This window comes from Chanos chanos, chromosome 14 (assembly GCF_902362185.1).
Source record: "Chanos chanos chromosome 14, fChaCha1.1, whole genome shotgun sequence".
NCBI classification, from domain to species: domain Eukaryota; kingdom Metazoa; phylum Chordata; class Actinopteri; order Gonorynchiformes; family Chanidae; genus Chanos; species Chanos chanos.
The window spans coordinates 14,286,908-14,314,438 of NC_044508.1; the positions used below are offsets into that span (position 1 = coordinate 14,286,908).

General features: G+C 40.3%; 2 protein-coding genes across 2 annotated transcripts; one reads left to right on the forward strand and one right to left on the reverse strand.

Annotated features, from left to right (window-relative positions):
* Positions 1 to 774: 774 nt before the first annotated feature.
* rtel1 (regulator of telomere elongation helicase 1) lies at positions 775 to 18,878 on the reverse strand. The gene is made up of 33 exons (XM_030791093.1): positions 18,777 to 18,878; positions 18,408 to 18,606; positions 18,074 to 18,167; positions 17,896 to 17,977; positions 17,518 to 17,578; positions 17,242 to 17,317; positions 16,811 to 16,895; positions 16,640 to 16,705; positions 16,033 to 16,186; positions 15,661 to 15,699; positions 15,306 to 15,384; positions 15,007 to 15,104; positions 14,764 to 14,819; positions 14,451 to 14,522; positions 14,226 to 14,307; positions 9,114 to 9,246; positions 8,576 to 8,689; positions 7,847 to 7,887; positions 7,498 to 7,583; positions 6,826 to 6,903; positions 6,641 to 6,718; positions 5,841 to 5,987; positions 5,630 to 5,745; positions 5,299 to 5,422; positions 4,974 to 5,145; positions 4,557 to 4,714; positions 3,872 to 3,967; positions 3,538 to 3,733; positions 2,727 to 2,864; positions 1,997 to 2,101; positions 1,168 to 1,386; positions 927 to 1,049; positions 775 to 782 (listed from the first exon to the last, which is right to left on the reverse strand). The coding sequence occupies exons 1-33, from the start codon at positions 18,876 to 18,878 to the stop codon at positions 775 to 777; spliced, it is 3,477 nt and encodes a 1,158-aa protein (XP_030646953.1).
* A 605-nt stretch (positions 18,879 to 19,483) lies between these two features.
* Positions 19,484 to 27,327, forward strand: ankmy1 (ankyrin repeat and MYND domain containing 1). The gene is made up of 13 exons (XM_030791094.1): positions 19,484 to 19,532; positions 19,899 to 19,984; positions 20,326 to 20,792; positions 20,946 to 21,162; positions 21,284 to 21,442; positions 22,786 to 23,369; positions 23,547 to 23,718; positions 23,876 to 24,016; positions 25,539 to 25,670; positions 25,861 to 25,974; positions 26,171 to 26,327; positions 26,572 to 26,662; positions 27,186 to 27,327. Exons 1-13 carry the CDS (start codon positions 19,484 to 19,486, stop codon positions 27,325 to 27,327), a joined length of 2,511 nt encoding a protein of 836 aa, XP_030646954.1.
* The last annotated feature ends 204 nt before the right edge of the window (positions 27,328 to 27,531 follow it).

Consider the following 27,531-nt stretch of genomic DNA (forward strand, 5'->3'; position numbering starts at 1 on the left):
ACCGGTTGCACAGAAACTCATAGTAAATTTTAGTCAATGAGCAGAATGTGAGAGTAAGAATGCACCACTTCAATAAAGAACAAATTACATACAGAGTGACAGAGAAAGCATATAATTAAAATATGAATACATTTTAATCGGTAAAGTGCAAAAATAATAATTTAATCACAATGATCTTTATATTTGTAGAACCAGAAACAAGTCTGTAGAAAATTCTAGATAAAAACTATGACAATTATTACCACTTCATATGAAAACACAATACTGATCCAAATAAAGTTACATGTCAGGTGAAACTGGTCAAAACAAAAACAAAAAAAAAAAACAAAGCCAAGGTTGAGGGTTCTTCACATTAGTCCACACCTCCTTTCTTCTTTGGTCAGGAGAAGAAATTTGATATTTTAGTTTGGGACTTTGCAGCTGATGGCTGTAAAGCTATAAAGAAAATCAGACATAAGGGACATAGGTACTGATAATCAATCGTGTAATTTGTTCATCTCAACAAGTTTAACCATTTATGATCCTGTAATCTGCTTTTGGGCTGTGGAAGTAACGATGGCTCTTCACGATCGAGAAATGCCAACAGCGACCATGACAAGCGGCTACACAAGTTCATAATACATCTGCACTGTGCTATACTGAGTGAACTTCAAGGCTGTACCCTAGTCAGAGGTCTATTCGCTCCATTTCACATGCAGGAATGGAAACATCTGTGCTTTTATTTGTGTAGTACACAAACCTCTCTGAATTATTTTATGGCATCTGAATGCAATCTTACATTCCTAAGGAATCAGCGCGAGTGATTAGTTATAATTAGTAATTACCATTACATATGTTTTGTGACCACTCCACGAGCAGATTGAGTATGTTATCTGATGACTCGTTTATATATTTAGGATGGAGTTTATTTGAAAACTGAATCATACCTTTGTTTGGACCATTGGGAGGTTTATCTGCATTATTGCTGGGTATGGAGGTATTCCCCATCAGAGCCATCAATGTTTCCTTGAACCTCTGACTGTGATGTGATGGAATGAATGGCATTAGCCCTTAAAAAAAATAATACAAAGCAATTAGGCCAGCTACAAAAATAACACACAGACTAAAAACCAAGCCAATACAAAGAAATGTGAAAATTTCAGAGGAATGAAAGTCAGAGCAATTTACTTTTGAGCAGTCCCAGGTCTTCATCTCTCTCACTTAACAGACTTACAACAGTTGTTACCATTTGATCGTAATTGTCCGTTTTTTTATAGGTTTGTAGGGCTAAGAAAAGCTGATTTGTTTTCTGAGTGCCAATAGCCTTTTTTAAATCTGTCAGCAGCATGGAACTCATTTGACTCTGACAGTCCCTGTCAGGGTGGTGTTGGCTCTGATCTTTCAAATCTGGGGAAAAAGAAAATCATAATGTTATTCCCTGGACGCCGTAAAACATTGTGCGGCTTCAGCAGTTCATCGGCTTGAGGAAGGAGAACGCCATCCGCCATTTTAAGTCGGATCACATTGCCGTTAACACTGTGTATGTACCCGTTCCGACTTACCTGCAAATTCGACATAAAGAAAAGAATCTCTTTCGAAACTCGGGGACTGCCTGTACATGAGTCAACTACACAAATATTGACAGGGTTACCAGCCATTTTCTGTCAGTCATCAAGGGCGCCCTGAAGGGCTGATTTTTTTCTTTAGAGTGTATCCTCCCAGTGATTATTACTTCCACATGACATGGATCTGAACATCGCACGTCAATGACCATGTGTAAACCATCCCTAAGGGTACAGAGTCAGACACCCTGGACAGTGAGCCCAGTCTTAATCTACTGTTGGCAATTACCCAGACATCTTCCCAAGAGAGCATGTTTATCCCCAACATTGCCTGTAAATTGCGCATTTCTGCTAAATGTGTATGTGAATCCAGTAAATGGGGTTCCCACTGTTATGGAGGGACAGCCCTGTGAAACTTCCCCACATGTGAAAACATATTCTACGAGGAAACTCACCTTCAACGATACTACAAGTGCTCAAATGTGAGCCCCCCAGATTCAACTGTTTGCTTGAGTCCAGTTGTCTGCAGCTTGTGCCAATACCGGGAGTGACAGTCTTTACTATAAAACATACATAACATATAGCGTTTTACAAGTACCATGTGCAATACCTAACTTTCGGAAACCTGAACAACAACAACGACAACAACAAAAACCTGTCAAATTCAGGGCGATGTAAGACGGATAATAATGATTCTCAGTATTAAATGAAATGTGTTACTTATTAACTGCACACGACATCTTTAAGATCAAGATGGTTACTTTCAGGAAATTGAGAAACTTGATGACACAGAAATCAATTACAAATCTAAAGCATTCCAGTATTATTTTCAGCAAAAAAAAAAAAAAAAAAAAACAGAAAAAGAAAAAAAAAGAAAAAAAAAATCAGACGAGATTTAGAGGATCCCGACTCATCTGATTTCACAGAAGATTGAATAATGGTACTGAATATGACATTAGGTGACTAAAAAGGGAACTTCCAATGCACAGACAGCGGAACTGACTCAACAAAACAGTGAAGCAGTGGTTTTGTGAATATCACTTTGCTTTTCCTCTATATAGATCTCATAAAAATGAAATCTGCTTAAACTATGCCAGTTATTAGAGAGAGCAGATTGTGCCTTAGTGTTATTAGTCATGTGTTTCTACTACACTGGTGTGTTAACCATGTGTGTGAATATGTAACCTTCTGGTTGGATGAGTGACTCTCTCTGTTCCCTGGTCAGTGAATGTTCAGGCTTATAGCCACAGCCTTGGCCAGTAAGAAGCTGACATCTCTCATCAAATTGTCTCTTGTGATGTGGTCGAATGAACTGGTAAAGTCCTGGAAGACAAAGAGCACGACAAGGGCACTTTAATTTCCATTTAATTTAATTTTATTTAATGTAATTTATTTATAATGAGTAACAACTCTCAGAAAAAAAAACACAATGTAAGCTGAATTCTAAAGAAAGATCGCGTAATTTAAAAGTTGTTTTCTCAGAGTTCCTGAAAGACTTTAGATTTTAATCAGAGATTGGAATTCAAACACAGCTCTATAAGTAGGAGTTTCCAATTCCTTATCCCAATCTGAGCGTAACTTGTTTCCAACCGTCATATGAGGTGTTTCAGTTAACGCTGAAGATTCTTTTGGCATGACTGTAAACACTCTTATAAGACCAGCTCAACAAGATTCATAAAACCTGTATCACAGTCATGCGTAGCTTTAATGTCACATCAGATGAAACTGGAGCATGGAAACTCATATGACATATGACAGGCAATTCTCTCCTTGCATGACTCCAATGTGTGTGACTCCAGGGATGTTTAGCAGTTTTGCTTCTCATGACTGAATGGTTATTACACATCTCTCCACATCTTTTCCATGAACTTTGCGTTGTTAGGCTGGGTGTCACTCTATGTTTGTTAATGTAATCTAAGGTAATGTTGGTAAAGGTAATATTCAGCCTTCACAATCCTAGTGCTTTTAAGCTGAATGCAGTAAAACTCTCACTCGCCTCTCAGTAAACTGTGGGTGTTTGGATCTGTGGTCAGTATGTTGGCAGCCTTGGTCAGAAGATCTTCCAGGTTGTCTGTGGCTTTGTAGGTTTGCAGTGCTTGCATGACTGACATAAAACTCTCTTGACTCAAACATCTCTTCAGCTCCACCAGGAATGCCTTCCCTTTGGCCGCCTTGCTGTCGTCCGAGGATTTCTGTCAGACGTGTTTGTGACACATTTTTGTGAAGGAAAAATTTGCTAAAGTTTATAACAGGCTCTTTACGTTAGATTTACCGTAATTCTGGGAACATTTTGAAGCGCTGAGCAGTGGAACAATTCCTGGCCCACTTACCCGGTCCTGAACTACTTTGATTTTCCGTTTCCCACCTCGAGATTCATCATCTAGACGTTTATCGTGTTGAAGAGAGAGCGTAGACGAACGACTAGCCTACAGGAACAAACAACCATTGTAGCGTAACGAAAAAAAGACACCAGATTAAGCCTTAGAAATAACTAATGTACTTGCACGTTAGAGAAAACAGGTTATGTACAAGTCTTACGGATGTACTTTTAACCGAAATGCATTCACTACCAATATTACCAATATCTTAAAAACCACAAGTATATTTTGCTCTAATGACACAGATCAGTGGTATCTTGATCCAAACTGGCACCTGCAATAGACTGTGAGGTATTCACGACGCACGAAAAAGATTTATTCAAAGCAACAAATCTTCTACATGCAGGTTCTTTTACTTTAAAAAGAACCTTTTAAAATAAAAATCTGAGGCAGTTATGAAATGTTCACAACAGAGCGCTAGACACTTAGAAAAACACCAACAATGAGTTAGAACTGCAATCCTAAAAAACAAAACAAAACAAAACAATACAAAACCCCCTCCCAAGAAAACCCCCAACACCCACAAAGCAAATAAACAAAACCCAAAGTCACGGGCTTTTTTCCCACGTCTTATCTAACTCTAAGATGCTAACGGGGGTGGAGCAGAGATATGAAGTTTCGGTAATCCCTCTCTTACCCTCTCCTCTCCCACCGGGGTATCCTCTTCTTCCTCTGTCTTCCAGTCACTGCGTTCCAGTGCATCCAGCAGTCCCACCGGTTTCTTTTTACTGGATGACATGTCCGTCTCATATTGGATACAGAGTCTTGCTGTTCCATCTCCGCCACTCTGCTCATCTGTTGCCAAAACAAACAAAACAAAACAAAAACAAAAACTCTCGGAGCCTGTTTGATCTCAGACTATGTGAAAAAAAACAAAACAAAAGCTGATAAGACCGTGACAGTCACTGATGATCGTGTTACTCACTGAAGAAGGGGTTTTGATTTTTAAGGTCTAGTAACACTGAGTAGGATAAAACAAACAGGGGGAATCAAGAGTCATTGTGCAGCGCACAGGAATATTCCAGTGAGAATGCAGGATAACAGAGATGCGCACCTACGCGTCTCCTCTTCAGACTGGGAACGTGAGAATCTAACATTTTAGCTTTCTGCGTGGGACGGCTAAGCCAACTGCTTTGTGTTGTGTTTCTAGATCTCTCGCCGCTGGTATCTGCTGAGGCAATGACATCAGAGTTCACCTCTTTCACTGTCCGCTCTGGCAGAGGCCTCTGAAACACATCCGTTAAACTTCACTTGACACAGCAATAAATGAAACATTATAATAAAAAAAAAAATAGCACAAATTACAGCACAAAGTTTGTTGTCCTGTCAGATTATTTAGGACGCATTTTATCTAAGATGACAAAACCGTATCTTCTCACCAGTTTCTGAGCAACCCGGAAAAACTGAGCTGCTTCACGGACCACGGTGCCGAAGTTGTCGTGGATACGAATGTAAGGCTTAACCCAGGAGGGCAGCTGAGCCTTGACATCATTATTCTTAAACCTGAAAAGAGGATTATGTCCAAATTTTATACATACACGTATATGAAAATAAGCATCGGCGAAGGAGAAGCAGAGAAAACCGCTGTAGAGAGCTAACTTCAACTCCAAAACTGTTACAAATCCATCAGCTGTTCGATCAACGAAGAAACTGCCTGGGGTGTTCTGGTAAATTTGAGTGGACTGTTTGATCTGAATATTGATGCCTTACCTGTGGTCACACAGGAAGATGGCACCATAGTCCTGGCGGTGACGGATCACTCTCCCAATGGCCTGATTGACAGCGCGGGACGCTTGCTGTCTGTACCACTCTTGTCCTGACAAATACTACACACACACACACACACACAGATAGAGTATTGTTAAGGCAATGGTTAATTAAGCTGAAGTGTTAAGCTTTGGCTCAGGTTTAAATCCGTCACCTTCACGTTGGCCGTTTTCTTTCGACACATCTCGTCCAAGTACTGCATCTTCAGGAGCACTCTGGGGTCCATCCTGGGAGGGAACGGGAGGCCCGTGATTATCACCCCTCGACCGTACGTGTCTGCAAAATCCAACCCTTCACTCGCCTGGCACGACAAACAGGTACAGGCACAACGTTCAGATCTGTTACTCTGCCTCTCTGGCCGAGCAGAGTCAAGTCAGATCCCACTGATAGATTCATCTCAATCTAGGTACATTTCCTACATGCAAACGATCTTTATTTAGTAACAGCCATTCCATTATAATATATTAAAACAAATTCCAGAGGAAAAAAAAAAACAACATTTATTGAACACTCCGATGCAAAAACACCACTGACACGGTAACAACCAATCCAGGACAATTTTGGTCAAAAGCTTCACTGAAGTATGGCACAGCGGAAGCCCACTGCATGTTTTCAACCTCCTTCACGCTCCGTTTTTGACTTGTTACGACAAAGTTACGACTGTGTTCCTGGACTTAAAATCAATTTATGGTTAGCAAAGATAGTTGTCTGACAATAAATTAAAAGGTAGTATTTGAATTATTTAAAAAAGGAGTTTCATGCTTGACTGAGAGCTGCAAAAACCATAGCATGGTACCAGCAAAACTTAACTTAATTATAATACATCGATCCTAATTTAAAACCGTAATTTGTCATCTTTTGGCTGAGAAACGTCCTGTTTTCAATCTGCTGTATTTCCTAAACGTGCGTCGTAAAAACTTTCAGCTATGTTTACTCAAAGGCATCTCCTCTTACCTTTCCCCTGCAGACGGCAAAGAAACTTCCTCCACGGGATTGGGGGTCTTTGACCTTGTCGTAATAAGCATCTATTATCTGCAGACAAACAGATGGGAAGCTCTAACAAATTGTTGAAAAGAAAAACTACTGTTCTGAGGGAAAACCAGGTAAAGGATATTGAGTCCCGCGGGAGGTAAACGAACCTCTGTGAACGTGCCTTTTCCCTTGGGTTCGACAAACATTGGCTTCATATTCTCAATACGATCGGCATGTCCATTGGCCTGTGGACACAAACAGAAAAAAAAGCTGAGAAACACAGAGTGGCAGAGTCACTCGTCAGCTTTCTGTCCCTTGTCATTCCAAAGAGCCTAAAAGATGCTTTCATGCCGCTGAAGAAACTTAAATATGGATGCTTAGTAATATAAGTAATATATTTAATAAAGGGGAACAAACATCAGCTATAGAGTAGATTGGAAAAGCACTTTACAAATGTAATTATAAAAAATGTGGTTTGAGCATGTCATTGCCGTCTGAATTAGAAAAAGAGTATGTAATAAGAACAGAATGACATTAAATGGAAGCGATGCATAACTGAAATATGCATCGTCACGTATGACTGTGAATCGCGGTTTTGTTTTACTGAACGCATGATTTATAGTTAGCAGAACAAACTTTTTTTTTAAATGATGTCAGGTTCGCAGCAGTGAACATCTTTTTCTTTTTCCTTCTTTTACCGATCTGCATTAGTAACGGTAAACAAAAGTGAAAATGATACCAAAATATGGTGAAAGGGAAAAGCACAGGGATTATTCCAGACATAGTTGGAATCAGACCACTCTATGTAATCCAGAGGTAAAATCATGCCAGTGACTCACCCTCCAAAACTCAAGAGTTTTATCCATCACTGGGTAGGAAGGGAAGAAAACAAGCAAGCCATGGGGAACAACACGACCAAGGTTTACTGGAGACAAACACAGAGGTGTGGGGATGGTTAGATCTGTCTTCAGATAAGAGTCTGAATCATCATACCTCAAACTAATGAAAACCATTTGAGTGATTAATTCATCTCAGTAATATGGAGATGAAGCAAAAGTTGAAGTGTCATAAGATAATCAGGAATGAATCCTCAAGGGAAGAATAAAGCAAAAGGCTGAAAACAATTTCTGGGGAAAATAAAATATTTGCATAGAGTTCACATGATTGTGCTGAAGAGGAGTCTATTACCAACAGTGTTTCCCAAGGACGCCATGTTCTCTGGAACAAATCTTCAAAACAAAAAAAAAACAAACAAAAAACAAACAAACCAAAGATCAACTATCACGACCCTGCTGTCCTCAACAGTACTTGTTCAAAATTTCACTGTGTCAGTGACCCAGTTTGACATTTTTTCTTTGAAGTTTAGCTTTTCAACTTTGTTAAAAATGCATATTACTTTTGACCGAACTTGATCAATAAGCATGCAGAAAATTGAGACACAAAAATCTCCAAAAAAAAAAAAAGGGTGTATTTGTGTGCATCTCTTCCTTAATGTACACACACACAAATACATATACATATTTCCAAAGAAAGGGAAAGCGTTTTCAAACACTTATGTGCTGTATATAACATTTTGTTTTCAAACACGTACGTGCTGTCGTACAGAATGTGCAGGGTAGCAAGAACATGTACTGAAATAGTGCTACCCAAGCCATCTTCCACATTCTTTTCACGCAAGTCATCTCTATTCTTCAGAAATACTTGGCTTCAGCACTTTTGAATTTTTCTTTTTAACCGTAAATTTATAGAGGCAGCATCACTCACTGTTCAAATAAAAAATTACTCATCTGCAGCTATGTATGAGAAGTGTCATCATATAGTGTGGCCTAACGTTTTAACCATATAGGTGGGAAATGCCGTAAGACAAAAGCGTCTAAGGCTCCGCTTACAGAACCACAACCTCTGACGGGGGCCTACCTCCTGTCGTACGCTGAGCTCAGCTGAATGCTGTCAGGTCCCTTATCGATAATGCTGACGAAGATCTGGTCACGTTCGATCACGTGAGGGTTTTCTAGACACACGGGGAAAGGTCTGTGACATAGAGACGAGGAGGAAGTGGTGAAAAAAAAAAAAAAAAGCTGAAGTGAGATGCGGAATTTTCTCATGTACCTCCTACAACTTTTCAGCAGTCATTTCCTGGATATTCATTCACAGTCAAAAACAGTCATTCAGATGAAAAACACACACACACAAAAAAACTGCTAATGAGAGTTTTAGACCTCACTGACTAACTTGTTAATGATAAATTACTCAGGCTGTCAGCAGGGTGACATTCCTCGAAATACTAATTTGAAGGTGAACTAAGTACTGGATTACATGGATTAGAATTATAATATGGGGTTTGCTAGTTTAACAGCTTTATTCTATGATAAGAGATATATTTTGAATATAGAATAAAAAACGAAAGCCAAACAGGTATACAGAGCAGAGAGAGAGACTGAGAGCCAAAGCCTACATCTGCATCTCGGACGTGAAGGAGGAGAGGGGAGAAAGTGTTCCACTGGTCAGAATGAGGCAGCGTACTTCCTGCTTACATAACTCTTGCATGCTGAAGCCCGGAGAAAAGCACCAGTAACTGAGTATGTTCCCTACAGGAGAAAAATACATAGTTACACACCTACACAGAAATAAAACACCTTCCGACCATGGTAATCGACGCCCCATAGTGATTATGTGAATGTTTACTGATCATAAGGAACAGCCAGAAGGTTCATGAATATGTGTAAAGGTTGATATAAAAAAATAACATAATATAAACAATACTATTATTTATATTATCATAAATATCTAATATTATAAATAATATATAACATGATATAACATTCACAACAAAATTCCATTCCATCAGATGTTTAAAGCAAGTTTTACAGCCCTGTTTAAGGAAATGAGGCAGAATCTACACAGGTAGATTCTGTACCTCTATTAACAATGAATATATTATCTAGTTTGCTTTATCCTATTCAAAGTTTTGTTTTGAAATAAGGTTTTGAAAGATCTAAATGGTTCGCTAAGTATATTCACATGGGTTAAAAACATACAAAAACTTAAAATGGCAGTATTGCAGTCACCAGGATACATGGGTGGTTTAGACTTGACCAATATAAGAACATAGTGCCTCATTCACCAACCATTCTTAAGAGGAAATTTGTTCTTAAAACCCACTTACGCAGTTTTTTTTTTTTTTTTTGACATTCACTAATGCTTTCTTATTTGGAATTTGTTCTTGGGTAAGAGCGGGATCTGCGCACTCTTAAGTGCACACTTAGACACATCTGAGTTCTGACATGTTTGTACAAAATCATTGTCTACTGTGTTTTCTTCAATTCTACAGCTGTATAATACTACAGGATTTAAATTGCAATAATATTTTTTAATAATTATTTCCATTACTTTACAAAGCATTAAGGTCTTTCAAAATAAATAAACACTACACTAACACTCCAGAATGTTGTGCAGGTTTATTCATACTCATGGACAATGAACAAAAAGAGCAATATGAGAATATAACACTGGATGGAGACTGTGACAACTGAGCAGTACTGATGGGATAACCCATAGGTAGTGTATGTAAAACTACATAGTTTTACATACACTACTTATGGGTTATCCCATTTGAAACCAGGCAGGTTATAAAGCGAATGTGTGAGAATCAATCAGTTTTATTTTCATATATGGATAAACATCCAAGCACCTGGACAGAGCAGACGCAGCCATTGTAGCCTTCGCTCCTGTCTGCTACTGCACGCGCGTTGCATTGAACCGTTAAAGCCGGAGCAGAAGTGATGGCTCAAGCTACTTGTTGGTTAGAAAATTACTCAGAATTACAAGAAATAAAGTCAGAATTACGAGGGGACAAACAGTCGGATTTGCGAAAAAAAAAATTAGAACTGTGATAAAGTCATAATTAAGCAAACTTACGTGGCCAAAACGGCCTCCCATAGATTTCTGTGTGTGCACATGGCTCTGCAGTTTCATGCCCTTTTATGGGGATTGGTGGGGCCTTTAGCTATGCGAATTAGGAACAACTGCATGGCTTTCACAGTGGGATTCATCGCTATAAGAACAAAGATGTGAACAATTCTGCAGTTTAAGAACACGTCATGAATCTAACGTAGACTTATTCTTATGACCTTTCTCAAGAACAAATTTAAGAAAAAACTTGAGAAGATATTGGTGAATAAGGCCCATACTTTTTTGTGACCATTTAAGGTATATTTCTTTCTGGGTGCTGAAGATCTTCCATCCATGTTAAGACATCAAACTTTCCAAGAACTACCAAAGTATACACTGCAAGACCTGTTCTTCTTTTAGAGTTTACGAAATACAGTTGTGGTCAGAGGTTAACATACACTCATCATGGACATAAATATCAAGGCCTTTAAATGGTTTCTTTGAACTGTTCTTTTTCTGGGGCAGGATAATTGTATAACATACATCTCTAATAAAAAACCAAAGCAAAATATAGATTTGGTGCACAAGTTTTAATTTATTTAGGTCTTCCGCTGGGTCAAAAATATACATACAGAACACCTAAAATTTGGTTACATGTCCCTTGGCGAGTTGCACCTTGACCAGACGCTTTTGATAGCCATCAAGAAGCTTCCGGCATAATTTGCTGCTTTCCTGGCACAGGTCTGGCTTTTAGGCACAGGCCACATATTTTTGACAGGGCTGAGGTCTGGACTTTGGGAAGGTCATTCCAAAAGCTTAATGTTAGCCTGCTTTATCCATTTCACAACCAGCTTTGATGTGTCTTTGGGGTCATTGTCCCATTGTAACGCCCAATTGTGTCCAAGTTTCAACCATTTAGCTGATGGTTTGAGGTTATCCTGAAGAATTCTGAGGTAGTCCTCCTTCTTCATTATTCCATCCACTTTTTTATGCAATGTACCAGTTCCACTGGCAGCAAAACAGCCCCAGAGCACGATGCTATCACCACCATGCTTAACAGCTGGTACAGTATTCTTGGGGTTGAATGCCTCACCTTTACTCCTCCAAAAATACCTCTGGTCATTGCGGCCAAACAACTCAATCTTTGTCTCATCTGACCATAAACCTTTCCTCCAGAAGGCTTTTTCTTTGTCCATGTGGTCAGCTGCAAACTTTAGTTGAGCTTGAAGGTGTCAATTTTGAAGCAGGGGCTTCTTTCTTAGACGGCAGCCTCTCTGTCCATGGCAATGAAAAACTCGCTTGACTGTAGATAGTGACACTGGTATTCCAGCAGCATCCTGCTCATAGCAGGTCTGTGCCTTGGTGGTTCCTGGATTGTTCCTGACCATCAGAACCAATTTCCTTTCAGCTGAGGGTGACAGTTTGGGTCTTCTTCCAGACCTTGGCAACGAAGCTACACCTCCCAATAACTTGAACTGAAGAACACTTGTTTGAACTGATAATCTTGGCATCTGCAGTTGTTTAGAAATTGCGGCAAGAGACATTCCTGACTTGTGTAAATCTACATTTCTCTTTCCCATATCTGCACTGAGCTCCTTGGACTTTCTCATTGTGCTGTGTGTTGGCCAACCCAATGAGTGCTGTCAAACAAACCCTTTTTATGTAGGCACAGAGAAGCTACCAGCTTTAGTCAATCATGATCACGAACAGGAAGTTCAGAGGCCCTGGCAAGTTAAAAGACATTTTGGAACTTCCAGTACCACAGAATTAATCATCTATGTGAGTGCATTTACATTTTTGACACTGACTTTTTTTTTTTACACTAAAGATATATGTTATATGTTCATTCTGCCCCAGAAAAAGAAGAGTTCAAAGAGATCCCCATAGCCCCATATTGCCATGGCATTCATGTCAGTGATGAGTGTATGTTAACTTCCGACCATAACCGTATACAATCACGAAACATGACAGCCAATCAGGCGCTTAAAGGGAAGATCCGAGTTAACTTCAGCCTTTAGCCAAATTCTGAATAACTCTGACATTTTGCCAGGGAAAACTGACTCTGGCTTTAGCCTCTGGTGTAACAGTGATATAAGCAGACTTAAAAAATTTCACTATCTTCTGAAGAAATCGCTGACAATCTCCCAAAACAGGGGTCATCTAGATTCAAAAACTGCAGTTATGACACTCCTGCAGAAAAAAATGATATTCAGACTATGCGTCTGTGATTTGTCTGCTATCTTATTTGATGATGATTCACAATGCTTCCTGTCCATTAACACATAAAAGAACACAACGGAAAGAACAGCTAATTATGAGACATGGGAAAAATTTCTGGAGACATGCTAAAAGAATGTAAAATTGCAATCTGACTACGCAAACTCAAAAGATTATGAAGAAGAATAAGTACTTTATTTGTCACACACACACACTGAGCAGTGAAATGCTCATCCTAACCCATCCCAACACCAGTGAGCACACACACACTAGAACAGTGAGCACGCGCACACACACTACGAGCTAGGAGCAGTGGGCGGGTGCCGACGCCCAGAGACCAAATCCAGGCCTTTTTGCAAGTGCCTTGGTCAAAGTCACTGACAGGAGTACTAATCCTTGCATACATGTCTTTGTGGTGGGACGAAACCGGAGCACCTGGAGCAAACTCTCGCAGACACGGGGGAGAACATGCAAACTGGGCACGGGCAAACTCCAGAGAGGTTTCGAAACCAGGGCCTTCTTGCTATGAGGCTGAACAGTGCTAACCACTGAACCACCACTGAAGCCCCAGATTCCACACATCTCAGAACTGTCTGCATGGTTTTTAACCCATAGGGTCACAACTGGGAGGGTGCAACTGAAATTGACACCCTCACAAACTGCTTATGGTCCTGTTGCAAGAAGCGAAAACGCTAGTCCGATCTTGATTAAGAGATGGGGGGGGGAAAGTCCTTCGTATAGATTTAGAACTGGATCCAATGTAACTGTTATCAGGTCTACCCAGCAGACATATAACATCTGCAAGCAGTAGAAGGCTTTTGATATTTTATGATATTTTAGTTGTGATGCCAAAAGAAACATTCTCTCATAGTGAACTGGTGACAAGACCCCATATCACATAAGGCAGGGAGTTCTACTGGAATGAGTACCACTGGAATATATTACAAACCTACTAAAAAAAAAGAAAACCTTTGAAAAGTATGGGAACCACGTTTGGGCTACTCAGAGCCGGGGCTTTCAGTGATGGTGCTGTAGGGTTTCTGTTTAAAGAGACTGCATATAGCACTCCTGAAAGAACATGGGGCTGAGTGTGTGGAGTGTATTGTATCTTCTTTAACTGTTTTTTTTTTTTGGTTGCTGTTGTTTATCTAACTGTTTTTCTCCTCAACCACTTATGACAGTTAAACGGTTTAAGTGTTTAAATATATATATATATATATATATATATATAAAATAAATAAACAAAATGAAATAAATAAAATAAAAGCATTACTCAGAAAAAAATGTAACTTTCCTCTTTCCACTTTTTTTAGTCTAAATAATAATCTTAATTGATTCCCTTTGACAGGTTGTGGGACTAAACAGAGAGGACTAGACAGAGTTCTTCTGATGTGAGCAGCAGAGTCAAAAGATAAAAAACCTGCAGCCTCATTAGTTTTCAAGTTCTGGTCATTTCTACCTTGTTTCTTTGAAGAGGAAGCTGACCAGACATCAGTGCTCTGCTTTTTTCTGCTGTTGCTTATATCCGGATGAATGTGAACCTGTGAAAAAATGATATACATTCCAAGATTGCTTCTCAGTTCTAAGAAATTATTGCAACTGCAAGTGTATTCTCGAATTACACAAATACTGGTACGAATGTAATTTCTGTTGAGTTGCCTGTTTGGTAATAGTCAGCACTAACCTTAAACTGTTGTGTACTGTTCTCCAGATATGCCCTTGTACTGCCCTCTTGTGGATCAACGGCAAATACCAGCTAAGAAAGAGAACAATTTATCAAACATGAAAATAACTACCAAAGACCTTGGTCACAGTACTTTCAGTAGAGAAACAATAATTCAACCATTTTACCCCCCATACTGTGAGTAGCGCAAATGTTACACTACAACAGTGTGAAAAAGAATGTCTCTGTCCCTGTACATAGTTTGCGATTATTTTTTCTGTGCATCTTTTTGCTGATGCACTTATCAACATTGAGTGTCATTAGAGTAACTCACCTGAATTATATCTGCAACTTTCTGGAGTCCACTGGTGTTCAGAAACACACCCGGCCCTAAGTGGTACAGAGCAGAGTCAAACATGAGACATGACTCTCACAAGAATCAACAAGAATAAACATTGTTCTGATGTATAAGCACATTCTACTCTCTCTTATTTTTCTACAACACAACAAATCATAACACAAACATGTGCCGATTCAGTCTTCTCTGGATTGCTGCAGAGCGGGAAGAAACACTTACTCCCGGCTAAATATCCTATGATCTGCTCCATGGCCTCCACAATACCAGTCTTGGTGTCAAAGCTGACATGGGCTTTTTGGAACAGCTCGAAGATGAAACTAGGAAAGAAAAAAAAGCCATCATAAACACTTCATGAAGACTGCTGAGTAATTTAATCTTGGAGGTTCAACCACTACTACAATTAGGAGTAAAAAGAGAACAAAAGAGACATCATCTGAAAACTCACTTCCACACATCATGACATAACAAATTTTGATGAAGCAGAAGTTAAAGCCAGCAATCGAAATGACAGGACACACCTTCCAGGTTTAGTGATCCCTTGGTTGCTTACAGGCATCTCAAATGAATTAATGGCATTCTCCAGATCCATGAGAACTTCTGTAAAAATATTTATAAAGACTATGAACCAACCAGCTAATACTATTTTTTACTGACACTTCTGTGAACCAATCAGCTAATTATATCATCTGTTACTGACATTACTGTGAATCAGTCAGCTAATTATAACACGTTACTGACAAATACATCTTTAAAAAGCTGGGTTTTACGTCCAGGGACAGCTTTCAGAAAGACTCCAAGATAAACACACATATTACTTTACAAATTATTCAAACTCTTGAAAACCTTTAAAAAATTTCGTAGGGAAAAACTTACGTTTAATCTTAGCAATTGTGGTGATGTCTAGTTTCAACCCTGCAAAAAAAGGCAAGTTTCCACTTTAATTTTGTTTCAAGCTTGACAGACAGGTGGGCGAAATGCAATAAAACTGAATAAAGCGCCTGCATAAATGTAACTAAACAAGTTCTAGTGCTGATATCTGAAAATTCTGAATTATGTAAGAACAAACACAACCACCAGCATCTCGCCCAAAACCTTAATCCTTGTACAGCTGCTTAATCAAAAACTCTAACACTCACAGTGTCACTCAGTCCAAAACTCTAACCCTTATATTAAGTCCACATCTAGCATTAGACTAAATGAACAAATAATGTAGTTATCTACTGAACTGTGGTAACTTATTCAAACCTGAGTTTAGGGAATCCACATTGAAATCTTCAGCAGTATGTCCATGGCTAATCTCCTTAGCCTGTTCAGATAAAACTCTGTCCACTGTTTCAATGGCGGAGATCAAGTCATATGGGGTGAGGTCGAAAGATGTGGACTCCTCACACATCTTCTCCTGCAAAAAACATCAGATGAAACCTTCTCTTTTAGCTGAAGGATGTTTGTGTCCAGATGTGCTCTTACCTCCAGCAATAATGAGGAACTCATAAAAAAAGGACTTGTGTACATAAATTACTACCTAACTGTATGGAGTTTATACCTGGAAATGGGAAGAAACTGTGAGATATGTGGCTGCAGTAAACTTGATTGATGTGGGAGTATCATGCCCTACCTGCAAACACATAAATCCTGGGAGGAGAGTGTGCATTGCAGCTCTTTCTGCCTTAGTACTTACACTGCACTGATCACCAGCATTGGGCAGGTTCTCTAATCTAGCTAATCTACTGGCTTGTGGCCAACGGTGCAAGTTATCCAAACATCCCCTCAGACACACTGATCTCACAGTAAAACATTTAGTTCACCTGACCAAAAAAAAAGAAAAAAAAAGGAAAAAAAGACATGTCCTTACCACATTATGTGCCTCATCAAAAATAATCACAGCTCCCTTCAGTTCAATGTTGTGAGCTCTACGACTCTGCCAAAAGAAAGAAAGAAAGAAACAAACAACCAAACCGTTTTTTTCCAACTAATTCTCCAACTTTTCCTAAAAAATAAGCATATGACACACAACCATAATCACCTTTGGATCCAGGAGGTAGTTGTATGGCATGAAGATGATGTCTGCATTCTGTTTAAGCGTCCGGGACAGATAGTATGGGCAAACCCTAAAAAAAGCAGACGAGTCAAGCTGGATACACTGAGGGAATCACAATGACAATTCTTCAGTGACAAGCCTCAGTGTAAATGGAATAAAGCAATGCCTGAACCTGACTGCTATTGGCAAGTGCAGCACTGCTTGCCAGACAGTGCATTGAGTAACCACTCATGACAATGTGGTTACTGAGCTCTCACTGGGTGCTTAGCAGAAAAGTAATAAAACTATGACAGATGATGGCAACAAACTTTGTTAAGTTTATATTTTTAGCCAGGGATATTGCGTCACATTCGGTTCCTTACAATGCCGAGAAAGTGATCATAGCCAAGACAAACAAAACACAAAAAAGGGCTTACCTTTGCTTCTTGCCAGTTTTAACAAGATCTTCGACATCCAGTATAGAATTCGTGATTTCTTTATCTGTGCTTTTCTCTACAACGGAAACATAAGAAGTACTAAGGACTGAACAATCAAAACTGTGTTAATTTGAAAAAGTTCAATTCATTTCAATGTAACGGTGAATTATCTCTAATCATGTCAGGCATCAAATTAAATCCGGCAGAACCTTAATTTTTAAATTGGCTATTCCATGTAATATTCTCAATGCATGTGTACAGAGCTGTGAAACATACCTTCAACATTGTTGTAGAAAACACATGAACGGGATGACACTTTAGCTCTACACATATGGACCTGAAATCAAAACATTACAAAAAACACCTGAGTACACAAACATACTCAAAAACATTACACAAGCAACAAAAGGTGAGAAAAACAATAACTATTTCATTGTTACAATAAAAACACAACAAATCTGTTTATTGTAAAAACAATTTTAGATAACGCAATTATACTGAATACTATTAGCATCCAGTATAATATTTTTGCAATACACAAAGGGAATACATGGATTCTATTTTCATTTTGAAATACAAAAAAACACTGCAGTCCCCTTTTATGACATGATTGTAGACATATATGATCAAAATAAACATAATTTAGTCTCCCACCTTGATGTGGTTGCTTTCCTGTCTCATCACGTCTGGATTGATGCAAAACTGCTCTCTAGATCCCAGAACACAAACTTTAGGCCTGCAATGACGACAAAAAACAAATGCATCCGCCATGGAGCCGTCATTCTGCACAAAGCATCTTTGTAACTTTCTTATTTGGGTAATAAATACAAACCTGTAGGATGTATTCTTCAACTCATTAATGACTTGTGCCAGCTGAGAATGGGTCCTGGATGCATAGATTATCTTTGGCATGTCTGTGTAATAAGCTATATCACAAGGGAAAAAGGTAAATAAAATAAAACAATAGATTTAATTAGTAACAACGACACACATATACAATATACTTCCACTGAGGACTCACTGGCACCTCAGAACAAGAAACATGAGCAACTCAGGTCAGTAAAGCTGCGCGAGTTACAAATGGAATCTGCTGTAGTGTTCCGCAGTAATTCTCTTCGGCGCGTGGATATTTCACCACGGTAGATACAACAGCCCTTGCGTATTACCTGGGGTGTCCCCATCTGTAGCTGACGTTCCCCACGATGACAAGGGCCTGTCCGGGAAAAGTTCAACACCTCCCATTTTCTCTGCTATTTTGCGGGCAGAGATGGTGTCTTTAAAGTGCTCCCTCCAGGCAAGCGTGGCACATAACAGGCAAAGGGTTTTACCCGTTCCCGTTGGGCTTTCAAGCACTCCATTAACTTTCTAAAAAAGAAAAGAACAGACATGAAAACACAACTAGTCTGCACGTACTTCAGGCGAAGATAACATTTTGGTTTTGCCGTACAAAAATACACTGGTGAACAATCGAAATCTGGAGACAGCTGCAGATGCAATGCTACATTGTATGGAGAGTAGTCCGAAGTTTAACTTACATTTTGCAAACATTCAATCACTTTACTCATATAATCCTTCTGGCACGGATATGGAGTAAAAGGGAAATCCACCGTTATTCCTCTCAAAGTGAGAGGAGGCATGGTTTCTCGGTAAGATATACAAGCTTGTAGACAATTGGGGTTGAAGCTAATGCAAAACTTTACCAGCTTTCAAAACAAGACGACACAAACAGCTTAAAGCTTACATGCTAAGCTAAGCAACATCGATGCATAGAAGAAAGTCGTCAGTGAAACATTTACCGGTAACTTAAACGTTACACTAGCTATCGACAAAACTGTAGGCAGTAAACTAGCAGCATTTACCGCGCAATACACAACATAACAACACCATGCTTGGCGCGATGATAGGGAATATTTCTCAGTGCACTTGCGCAGTGTTACGTCTGAGATCTTTCAGGAAGTTTGGTGTCCAGAGGGCTTGGGCGCTTTCGTTGTCACGGTAACCATCATACGCTTGGTAGATTTTTTCTGCACTGCCCAACAAGCGATAAAAGTCAACCCTTTATTTGTCACTGTATTGTTAGATAATTTAAAGAAAAAGTTGCTTTAGAAAGTCCACCATGTTTGAAATTTGAGACTTTGAATCCGCTTGAATGAAATGCCATCATCCGTTCGGGTTGAGCATCCAAACAGGAGCGGCTGTCGTACTATAGACTACACAGGAGTCGCATTTGAAGGCAGGAGACATGGATCGGGAGTACAGGAGTGGCCAGATGGATGCAGATATGAAGGAGAGTTCGTGAACGATCTAAAGCAAGGCATTGGAGTTTTCACTTGGCCAAACGGAGAGGTATATGCCAAAATATCTTAAAACTTAAAACCTCTGTCGTGAAGTCTGAAGTTAACTCTGACTGAAAACTTTACAAGAAAACATGCAATAGCACTGTCTCCGTTGAAATCAGAATATGTTAGGGATTAAAATTAACTCGTTACAAAAACATTTTCACTCCCATGATATTACATAAGCTATGAGTTTTAAAGAAATCAGTTTATTCCGCACTTGCCTTTCTCACTAGACTCTTGCTTCATTAATCTTTCAGTTTTATGAAGGTTCTTTCTATAAGGATTATCGTCATGGAAGTGGGTCTTATTCCTGGCCAGATGGCTCTCAGTTCACAGGAAAGTTTTACCTGAACCGCAAAGAGGGGTATGGGGCCCAAGTCTCTCCTGATGGCACAACATTTCAGGTAAATGTTAATGTTAGATTTGAGATCAGTTCACACTGGACATTTATGTATTGTGGGAGAGAAATATAGAGAGGAAATTTAGTTTAATAGGTTAGTTTAATAGTGTCTTCAGATGTGCAAGTCTTCTTTTCGAATTCAGCAGGAGGTCAGGATTGATAAAGATATGATTACATTTCTGACTCTTGATGTGGTGGATCATTACTGTTTTTATACAGGCTATCAGACTTTTAGTTTTAATATCAGATTCCCTACCATAGCTTAAACATTTGCATAGCTGCCCGCTAATCTCTAAGTGAAGTGTTATCCGCTGGGCTGTTATCCGACTCTCTGCTTGCCCTCAGGGTCTGTACCGTGCAGATCAACGTTTTGGACCAGGGGTGCTCACATACCCCGATGGGCGCCAAGACGTAGGTCTGTGGCATCGGGGTCGACTGCTTAGACTGTGCACGGTTTTGGAGGATTGCTTCACTCTTAGAGACTTCCCTGAGCATATGGCCAAGCTCTCAAAAAAGGATCCATTTAACGCACGGCAGCTGCAGTCACAGATGACTCAACCCGGTGGATCTAGTTCCATGGATCCCCGTCATTTTACACAGCAGGAGCTCCTTCGGGATGAGTGCTTCGTTCTGCCATCAGGCACTGAGTTTTACTCCACTGACTCAGATCATCTGCCCATACCACAGCAGTTACGTAGGGAGTTAGACCTGCGATTCTTTGGTGAGCATTATACTCACCTGGAAGCCCTTTCAGAGGATTGGGACGATTTACCCCTCCAGCAGAGAATGCAGGCGCACATCCACAGACATAGGTTAGCATCACGTAAAGTTGTGATCATGTTCATGTTACAACAACCAGATGTATCTGAGCAGTGGTTTCCGTTATTCATCAGCAGTGCATTTTATCACAGCTGTGACTGTATGTTCAATCTGTCTGTCTAAACCTCTTTTTCCTTTCATGGCAGATTTGAAGCAGAACAGCAGAGGTGGAATGTCACTGCAGTCTTGGCTATGAATAGAGAGGGTTTGGGGCCCAAGGGACCCCTTGAGCTAAAATCTGAGAGACTCATTAAGGAAGCTTCACTCGGCAACCTTAAGAATGTCAATCATATCCTCCAAGACAAAAGAATCCACCCAGACGTTAGTGATGCCCATGGGCACACTGCGCTCATTGCAGCCACGGTATAACAAGACTCAACACCATTCCCTGTATATGAATACCTTCTAAAAACAGCTGGCCATCTCTCTGAACTGAAATGTTTCTTAATTGTATTTAATGAAAGGCACTTTGCGTTCTGCTTAGGTGAACTGCCACAACGACATCATTAACATGCTGCTGGACAGTGGAGTTGATGTGAACAAGCTGAACAGTGAAGGGATGTCTCCGCTGGCTGTGTGCAGTGTCCTCTACTACCCAGTCCAATCATTACAAGAGACCATTGCTGAGAGAGCTCCTGTGAAGGTATCCCCCCCCAAAATCACTGATGATGAGGGCATCAATACAATGTATTATCACAGGCTGTTATTATCACCCTCCAGGTTTTTGCAGAGAGATGTCCTGGTACAAAATGAGCAACAGAGTCTCTTTCAATGAAATCACAATTATCACTTAAGTTGTAAGCTTCTGTTGGTTTCCTCTGTGTGGCATTATTTTATCTAGTGGATTTGCGTGAACAGAGCAGTGGTTCCCAAACTTTTCAGGATCACAGCACCCCTGTAAGTAATTTTGGTCACAAGGATATCATCATATAGCAATACAGTATCACTGTAGCAATACAATATCCATATTGGAGGTGGCTATCATGATATTACCTGATTTTTTGGCCTTTTTGTCGCTGACTGCTCGGGTCCTGCTGGTAGTGTTGATGTCTTAGTAGTAGCTGTAGAGTTATTTGTTTTTTGAACTGTTATAAAGCTATGCATGTTCAATGGCTCGATTGGCTCGCTGTCAGTAAGCCAAGGGCATGCTCTCTGTTACTCTTGTGTAACGACCTCATCTCCTCCCTCGCTGGCTTCAGCCACTCAGCAGCGGCGGTTTACCAATCACTGGTCTGCTCACTCATCATCTCCCTCACCTGTTCTCGCTCTGTTGCACTCACTCACCTCTCTATATAATCCCCTCTATTTACCAGCACATTGCAAAGTCTACATTTGCTACAGCTGTATGCTGAGCGGTTTCTCTGATGTAGTAAATTGTTGAACTGTTAGTATTATCACGTTGCTTAACCGTCCGTATCTGGTTTTTGTCCGCCATCCCAAGTTCTGTTTATTGCCTGCCTGTTCCTGTTCTGTGTTCACCATGCCCTCTTGTTGGAAAGTACTGTGTCGCTGCGTGCTTTCTCCCGTTTGTATCCACTCTGTCTGCTGTTAGTAAATACTTCTCATCTCCGTACTTGTGTCCAGCCCATTGGTAGTCCCTTTGACACCTTGACAATCGTTCAACCTCTCACTCAACTCTTCAGGTGTGCTGTTGGAGATGAGGTTCAGCAAAGACATTTCAGATCTCCATCTTATTAAGCTTATCGTTGCCTCGAATTAAGTTTTTATATATGATTTATTCATTTTGAACCTGACTTGGATTCTTAGGCAAACTGATTCTGTGGCACCCCTTGACAGACCCATTTTGGGAACCGCTGGACAGCCACAGCCATGTACTGCCACAGCCATGAAAACACAACAAAGATCTGCAACTATTTGCATCATGTATTTGTGAATACTATTAATTAACTGGATAGCTCCTCCATTTCAAACACTTTTGGGATTCAGTATTTCACTGAGCCTCTTTATCTCACACTGTTCACCCAGGTTTCCAAAGCTTTTTCAACATCTGTGGGCAGTCCTCCAGAAAGGTCTTCAGAGAATTTGACAGACAGACCAAAAGATGAGTTTGATAAAAAACTACTGGACCTCGCTTGCCAATCAGACCAAAATGAAGAAAACATTCCACAAAACGATGTGACCAGCTATGAGAATAGTGATACCATTGACCAAATAAACGAGAATGACGGGTTAAGCATAGACAATCCATTTCAGTCTTTCCAAGATAACAATGCCGAATCAGTGGACTCAAAGGTTGAAGAGGACGAAGAACTAAAAGAAGAGAGACCCATTCAGTTCCTGGATAGGGATACCCCAGTGGATCTGGTACCCGAGCATAACAAAGGCATTGAAATTGGTACAGAGGACCAGAAAAGTGTTGTGGATGTGGCTGATGGGCAAAGCCAGGTGGACGATCCCACCTTCGACTCAGCTGCCTCCCTTGCCAGCTTCCACATCCAGGTCACGGAAGAAATCATGCGGGAAACGGCCGAAGTACTTTATGGAAACGGCACCGTGCCACCTCCAGACACCCAGGAAACCCTTCATAGGATGGCTCTGAAAAAGATAGAGTGAGTCTACAGTAAACCTGTCTTTTCCTATCTCATTATTACTCTACATCAGTCCTCAGTCGGTACCAAGATTTGCATTATAGTAGTCTCTTAATGTAGGGGACACTTGCTCCTTGGCCTGGAGCCCTGCAACATGATAATACTGAATTGATTCCCTATACTGTCACTTGCTGGTAGGCACCAGGGCCGATGGAACACTATGAAGCTCTTGCTAAGGCGGGGAGCTGATCCTAATGCCTCTAGCATACCCATGCCTGTCCTCTTCTTGGCCATCAAGGCGGGACACATTGAAGCTGTTCACTTGCTGCTGGGGTGTGGAGCTCGAACAGACATTTCTTTACCCCCAGAGGTGAGTCTTCCTCCCACATCAACTGCATGTGCAACGTATGGTATATATGGGATATATATGGTATTTTTAGTCGTCATTAAGGTAATTTTACATGAACGATTGTTTTACTACAAAGCAATATCCTCTCTTTTTCTGTTTATTCCTTTGCATGTCGTAGCAAAAGGGACTATATCCCCTCCACATAGCCGCTGCTCTCCCGGGGGATGTTGGCCCAAAGATCACGGAGATGCTACTGCATGCTTTGGCTGACCCAGATGTCAAAGCGCTTGATGCTGATGAGATTTTTGAGCTTGATGAGGTCAGAGTTTTATGAGATAGAGAGTCTGTTTCAAACAAGGCTTTTGGTTTCGTATGTAAACATGAATATGTATATGTATATATACACAGGAGCCTCAGTTTGGGGTTGGGAATAGGCCTACGGCATTGGGCCAAACAGCTCAGTTATACAGAGCCCCCAGTAAGCTTCCAGAGGAGGGAGGAAGGACTCCACTCCATGTTGCGTGCCAGAGAAACAGTGACTACACAGTAAGTGCAATCGAGTGTCTCATTTAAAAGCATATTTAGAGATACCCATTGATTTTTTGACAGACATCTGTCAGTGCTGACACACATCTTACACTGATTCAGTATAGCAGGAGCTCTCGCACATTTGTTAAGGAGACTGCCTCTTTCTCAGGTCGATCAAATTAGCTATACTGCTCATATAAGAAAAAGGACATTATAAGTTGTGAAAAACAGAGTGCATATTGTTATTTTAAAAATAGTCTTGCATATTGTTATGGACACATATGTTTTTTGGTTGTGACTCTGAAACACACTGAACACACTGAAGCACATCAGTTTATGCAAGTCAGCATCTTACCCAATAAATGGTTTCAGTGGTTCAGACACTTCCTCTCAGTTTCACTGTTTGCTGTTTATTAAATATAGAATTATCTAAAATTAAAATACAAAGTTGTATGTGGTATAACCAAAACAATCAGATATGGAAAGCTATGAATCTTTTTACCACAGCATGTGTTCTTATTGTGTAATGATATTCACATGCTGACCGTTAACACAAATGTATAGCCAAACTGTGATTGGTATGTTGTACATTACAGAATGCCAGAGATGTGGTTTCTCTTCTGCTTTCCCATAAAGCAAGCCCCAACCTTCTGTGGAGTGGTCACTCACCCCTCTCTTTAGCTATCATCAATGGCAATAACCTTGTAAGTAACCTCATTCGAAGTAACACTGAAATGGAGAACTAACCTAGTGCATTATTAAACCAGTGTTCTCATGGCAACAGTGGCCCTTAGTCCTCTTTTGCTCATCTGGGAGAGCCTAACAATCAGCATGCCATTAGCAAACACAAAAGTTAGATTTTCCAATCCTACTGCTGAGAAGCTAGCTCTGCACAGTTTGGATTGTCTCCTGTTCCAACATACTTGATTCCAGTCATAAGCTAATTACCACGTCTTTGATTACTTAAGTGCAGTGTGCTGGAGCCAACAGAAACCCCAAGTGTAGGATTATAAAACACTGGTATATAATATGGGAAAAATATGAGTCAACCGCGATGGACTGGCGACCTGTCCAGGGTGTCTCCCCTGCCTTTCATCCACTGAGCACTGGGATAGGCTCCAGCACCCTGCGACCCCTAACTAAGATACACGTTTTTGAAAATGAATGAATGAATGAATATGAGTCAAGAGAAAAGAAAAAGCCCCCTTGAGCCATACCAGTATTTTTTTGTTGTTCGTTTTACGGGTGAATGTTTGCTGAGGAGGTGTGAATGTTTGGATATTTTGACTCACTGCTGTGATCTTTGCTCTCAGGCTGTGGATGAGCTTCTTGCTGGTGGAGCAGACCCAAACCTTCCTCTGACCCGCCAAGTTAACAGTGCCCTCTGTGCTGTCGCCAACATTAAATACGACTGTGGAACTAACCCACGTAACAGGATCAAGCTGGTAACAGGCACCGCAGTGGACGGTTTTTAGAGGCATACATTTGAAATGATGCATACATCTGAAACTGTGCAACTCTCTACAGAGAACCTGCCTGTAGTTCTTAAAACCAAGAAAAAAATCCAGTGTAGTATTTCATAAATATCATTGTTTTATGCTTCACACGGTCCAGTGTTTCTTTGTTTTTTTTTAGCTTGAGAAGCTGGTCAAGGCTGGTGCCAATGTTCTGATGCCAGTCATGGTTGGTGAGGGACGAAAGTCCTCTGTAGGCACAGCAGTAGATTACGCTTTCCACTCCTTTCAACAGGTATAGTCATTAAACAAGTTCACTCTAAGTATCCGTTGTTTTTTTTGGATTAAAAATACACTTTTATTGTTCCCTTTTATGATAATTAATTATTTAACTCTATCATTTTAAAATGATTTAGGCTAGATTTAAGTTGTGGGACATATCAAAGTATACATTTTTCACACAAATGTTAATGCCAATGTCTGCGCAAAAGGACTGGCATATTGCTCACACGCCGTACCACGCTCTGAACCAACGAGAACGGGAGGTCTACAATGCCCGGCGGCAGCTGCTGGGTCTCATGGGTGACCTGGTCCGTCAGGAAGCCGTCAAGATGGAGAGGCAGCGCATGGAGCAGCTCAGCCCACGCAGTGAGTCAAGACCAGGATTTTCACCTTGCACTTGTGTTCTTCGTCACAGAATCGACAGTAGAAGTCTATCATGCAGCGTACCACAAAGAGACCCTTATTGGGCAGGATGCTGTTATCTCTTGTTCAGTGGATTTGCATAGTACTTTTTACTATATCCCCATACCTTTTGTGTGTGTGTGTGTGTGTGTGTGTGTGTGTATGGTCTGAACAGGTGACAGTCTGTCAGAGAAGTTTGTACACATAGGAGCAGAGGCCAGATCTCCCAGTGTCAAAGGTAGATTAAATCTTACTGAGGAAGAAGATGATTCAGAGGGGGTCCTTCAAGAGGGAGAGAGGTATACAAAAATACATACACTCCCACCTCCTTTATTACCTTTATTCACTATTGTTCACTATTATTCACTCATAGGTTAGTGTTAAAATGTTATGTACATGTTAATTATTAACACATATTAATCATTCTCCTCTTTTCTTTGAAGGAAAGGTAGAGGAGAAGTGAAATTGCTTGCGAGGTGAGAAAAGCACATCAAGTCTTTGGGATAAAGACTGAGTTTGACGAATTACACTAACTGTGATTTGATGGTGATAAAAAATTGACCCTGCTGGTAAATTTGTGTTTGCGTAGTGTTTGCATATAGTATATTTATTACAGAAAAAATATTAAAAGAAAATGTCCTGTCAGATTCATAAATGCCGTAGCGTGTGGTGATGAACCTTAATTGCTAATAAAATATTGTCATGGACGTCCTGTCGTTTAAATACACTTGAAATTGAATTGTGTGTGATTTTCAGGAAGCCTCTCTTTAAGTACTGCTACCAGTGTGGGCGATCTGTTGGTGTGTTCCTTGTGCCTTGTAGCCGCTGCCACGAGGTGTTCTACTGCAGCAAATCCTGCAAGACGAAGGCATGGAACGACCGTCACAAGGATGAATGTATCCGCTTGCCAGGTCGAAAAAACAATACAGCTTCTAAACAGAACCCGCCCGATCATTTCTGGTGATGACAACCTGTTTCAATGAGTACATCCCAGTAAAGTTCAAGGACACTGTTTTATTCTTCAGCAGCTTCGAGTCCAGTGTTGATCAAACATCAGCCTTTGAAATAGCCATACTATTACCAAACTAGTACAGGAATGGTAGAAAGAAATAGGGAGAGGAATTAGTAATAAATTTTTATTTTTCATATCACAGTTGGATATCACTAT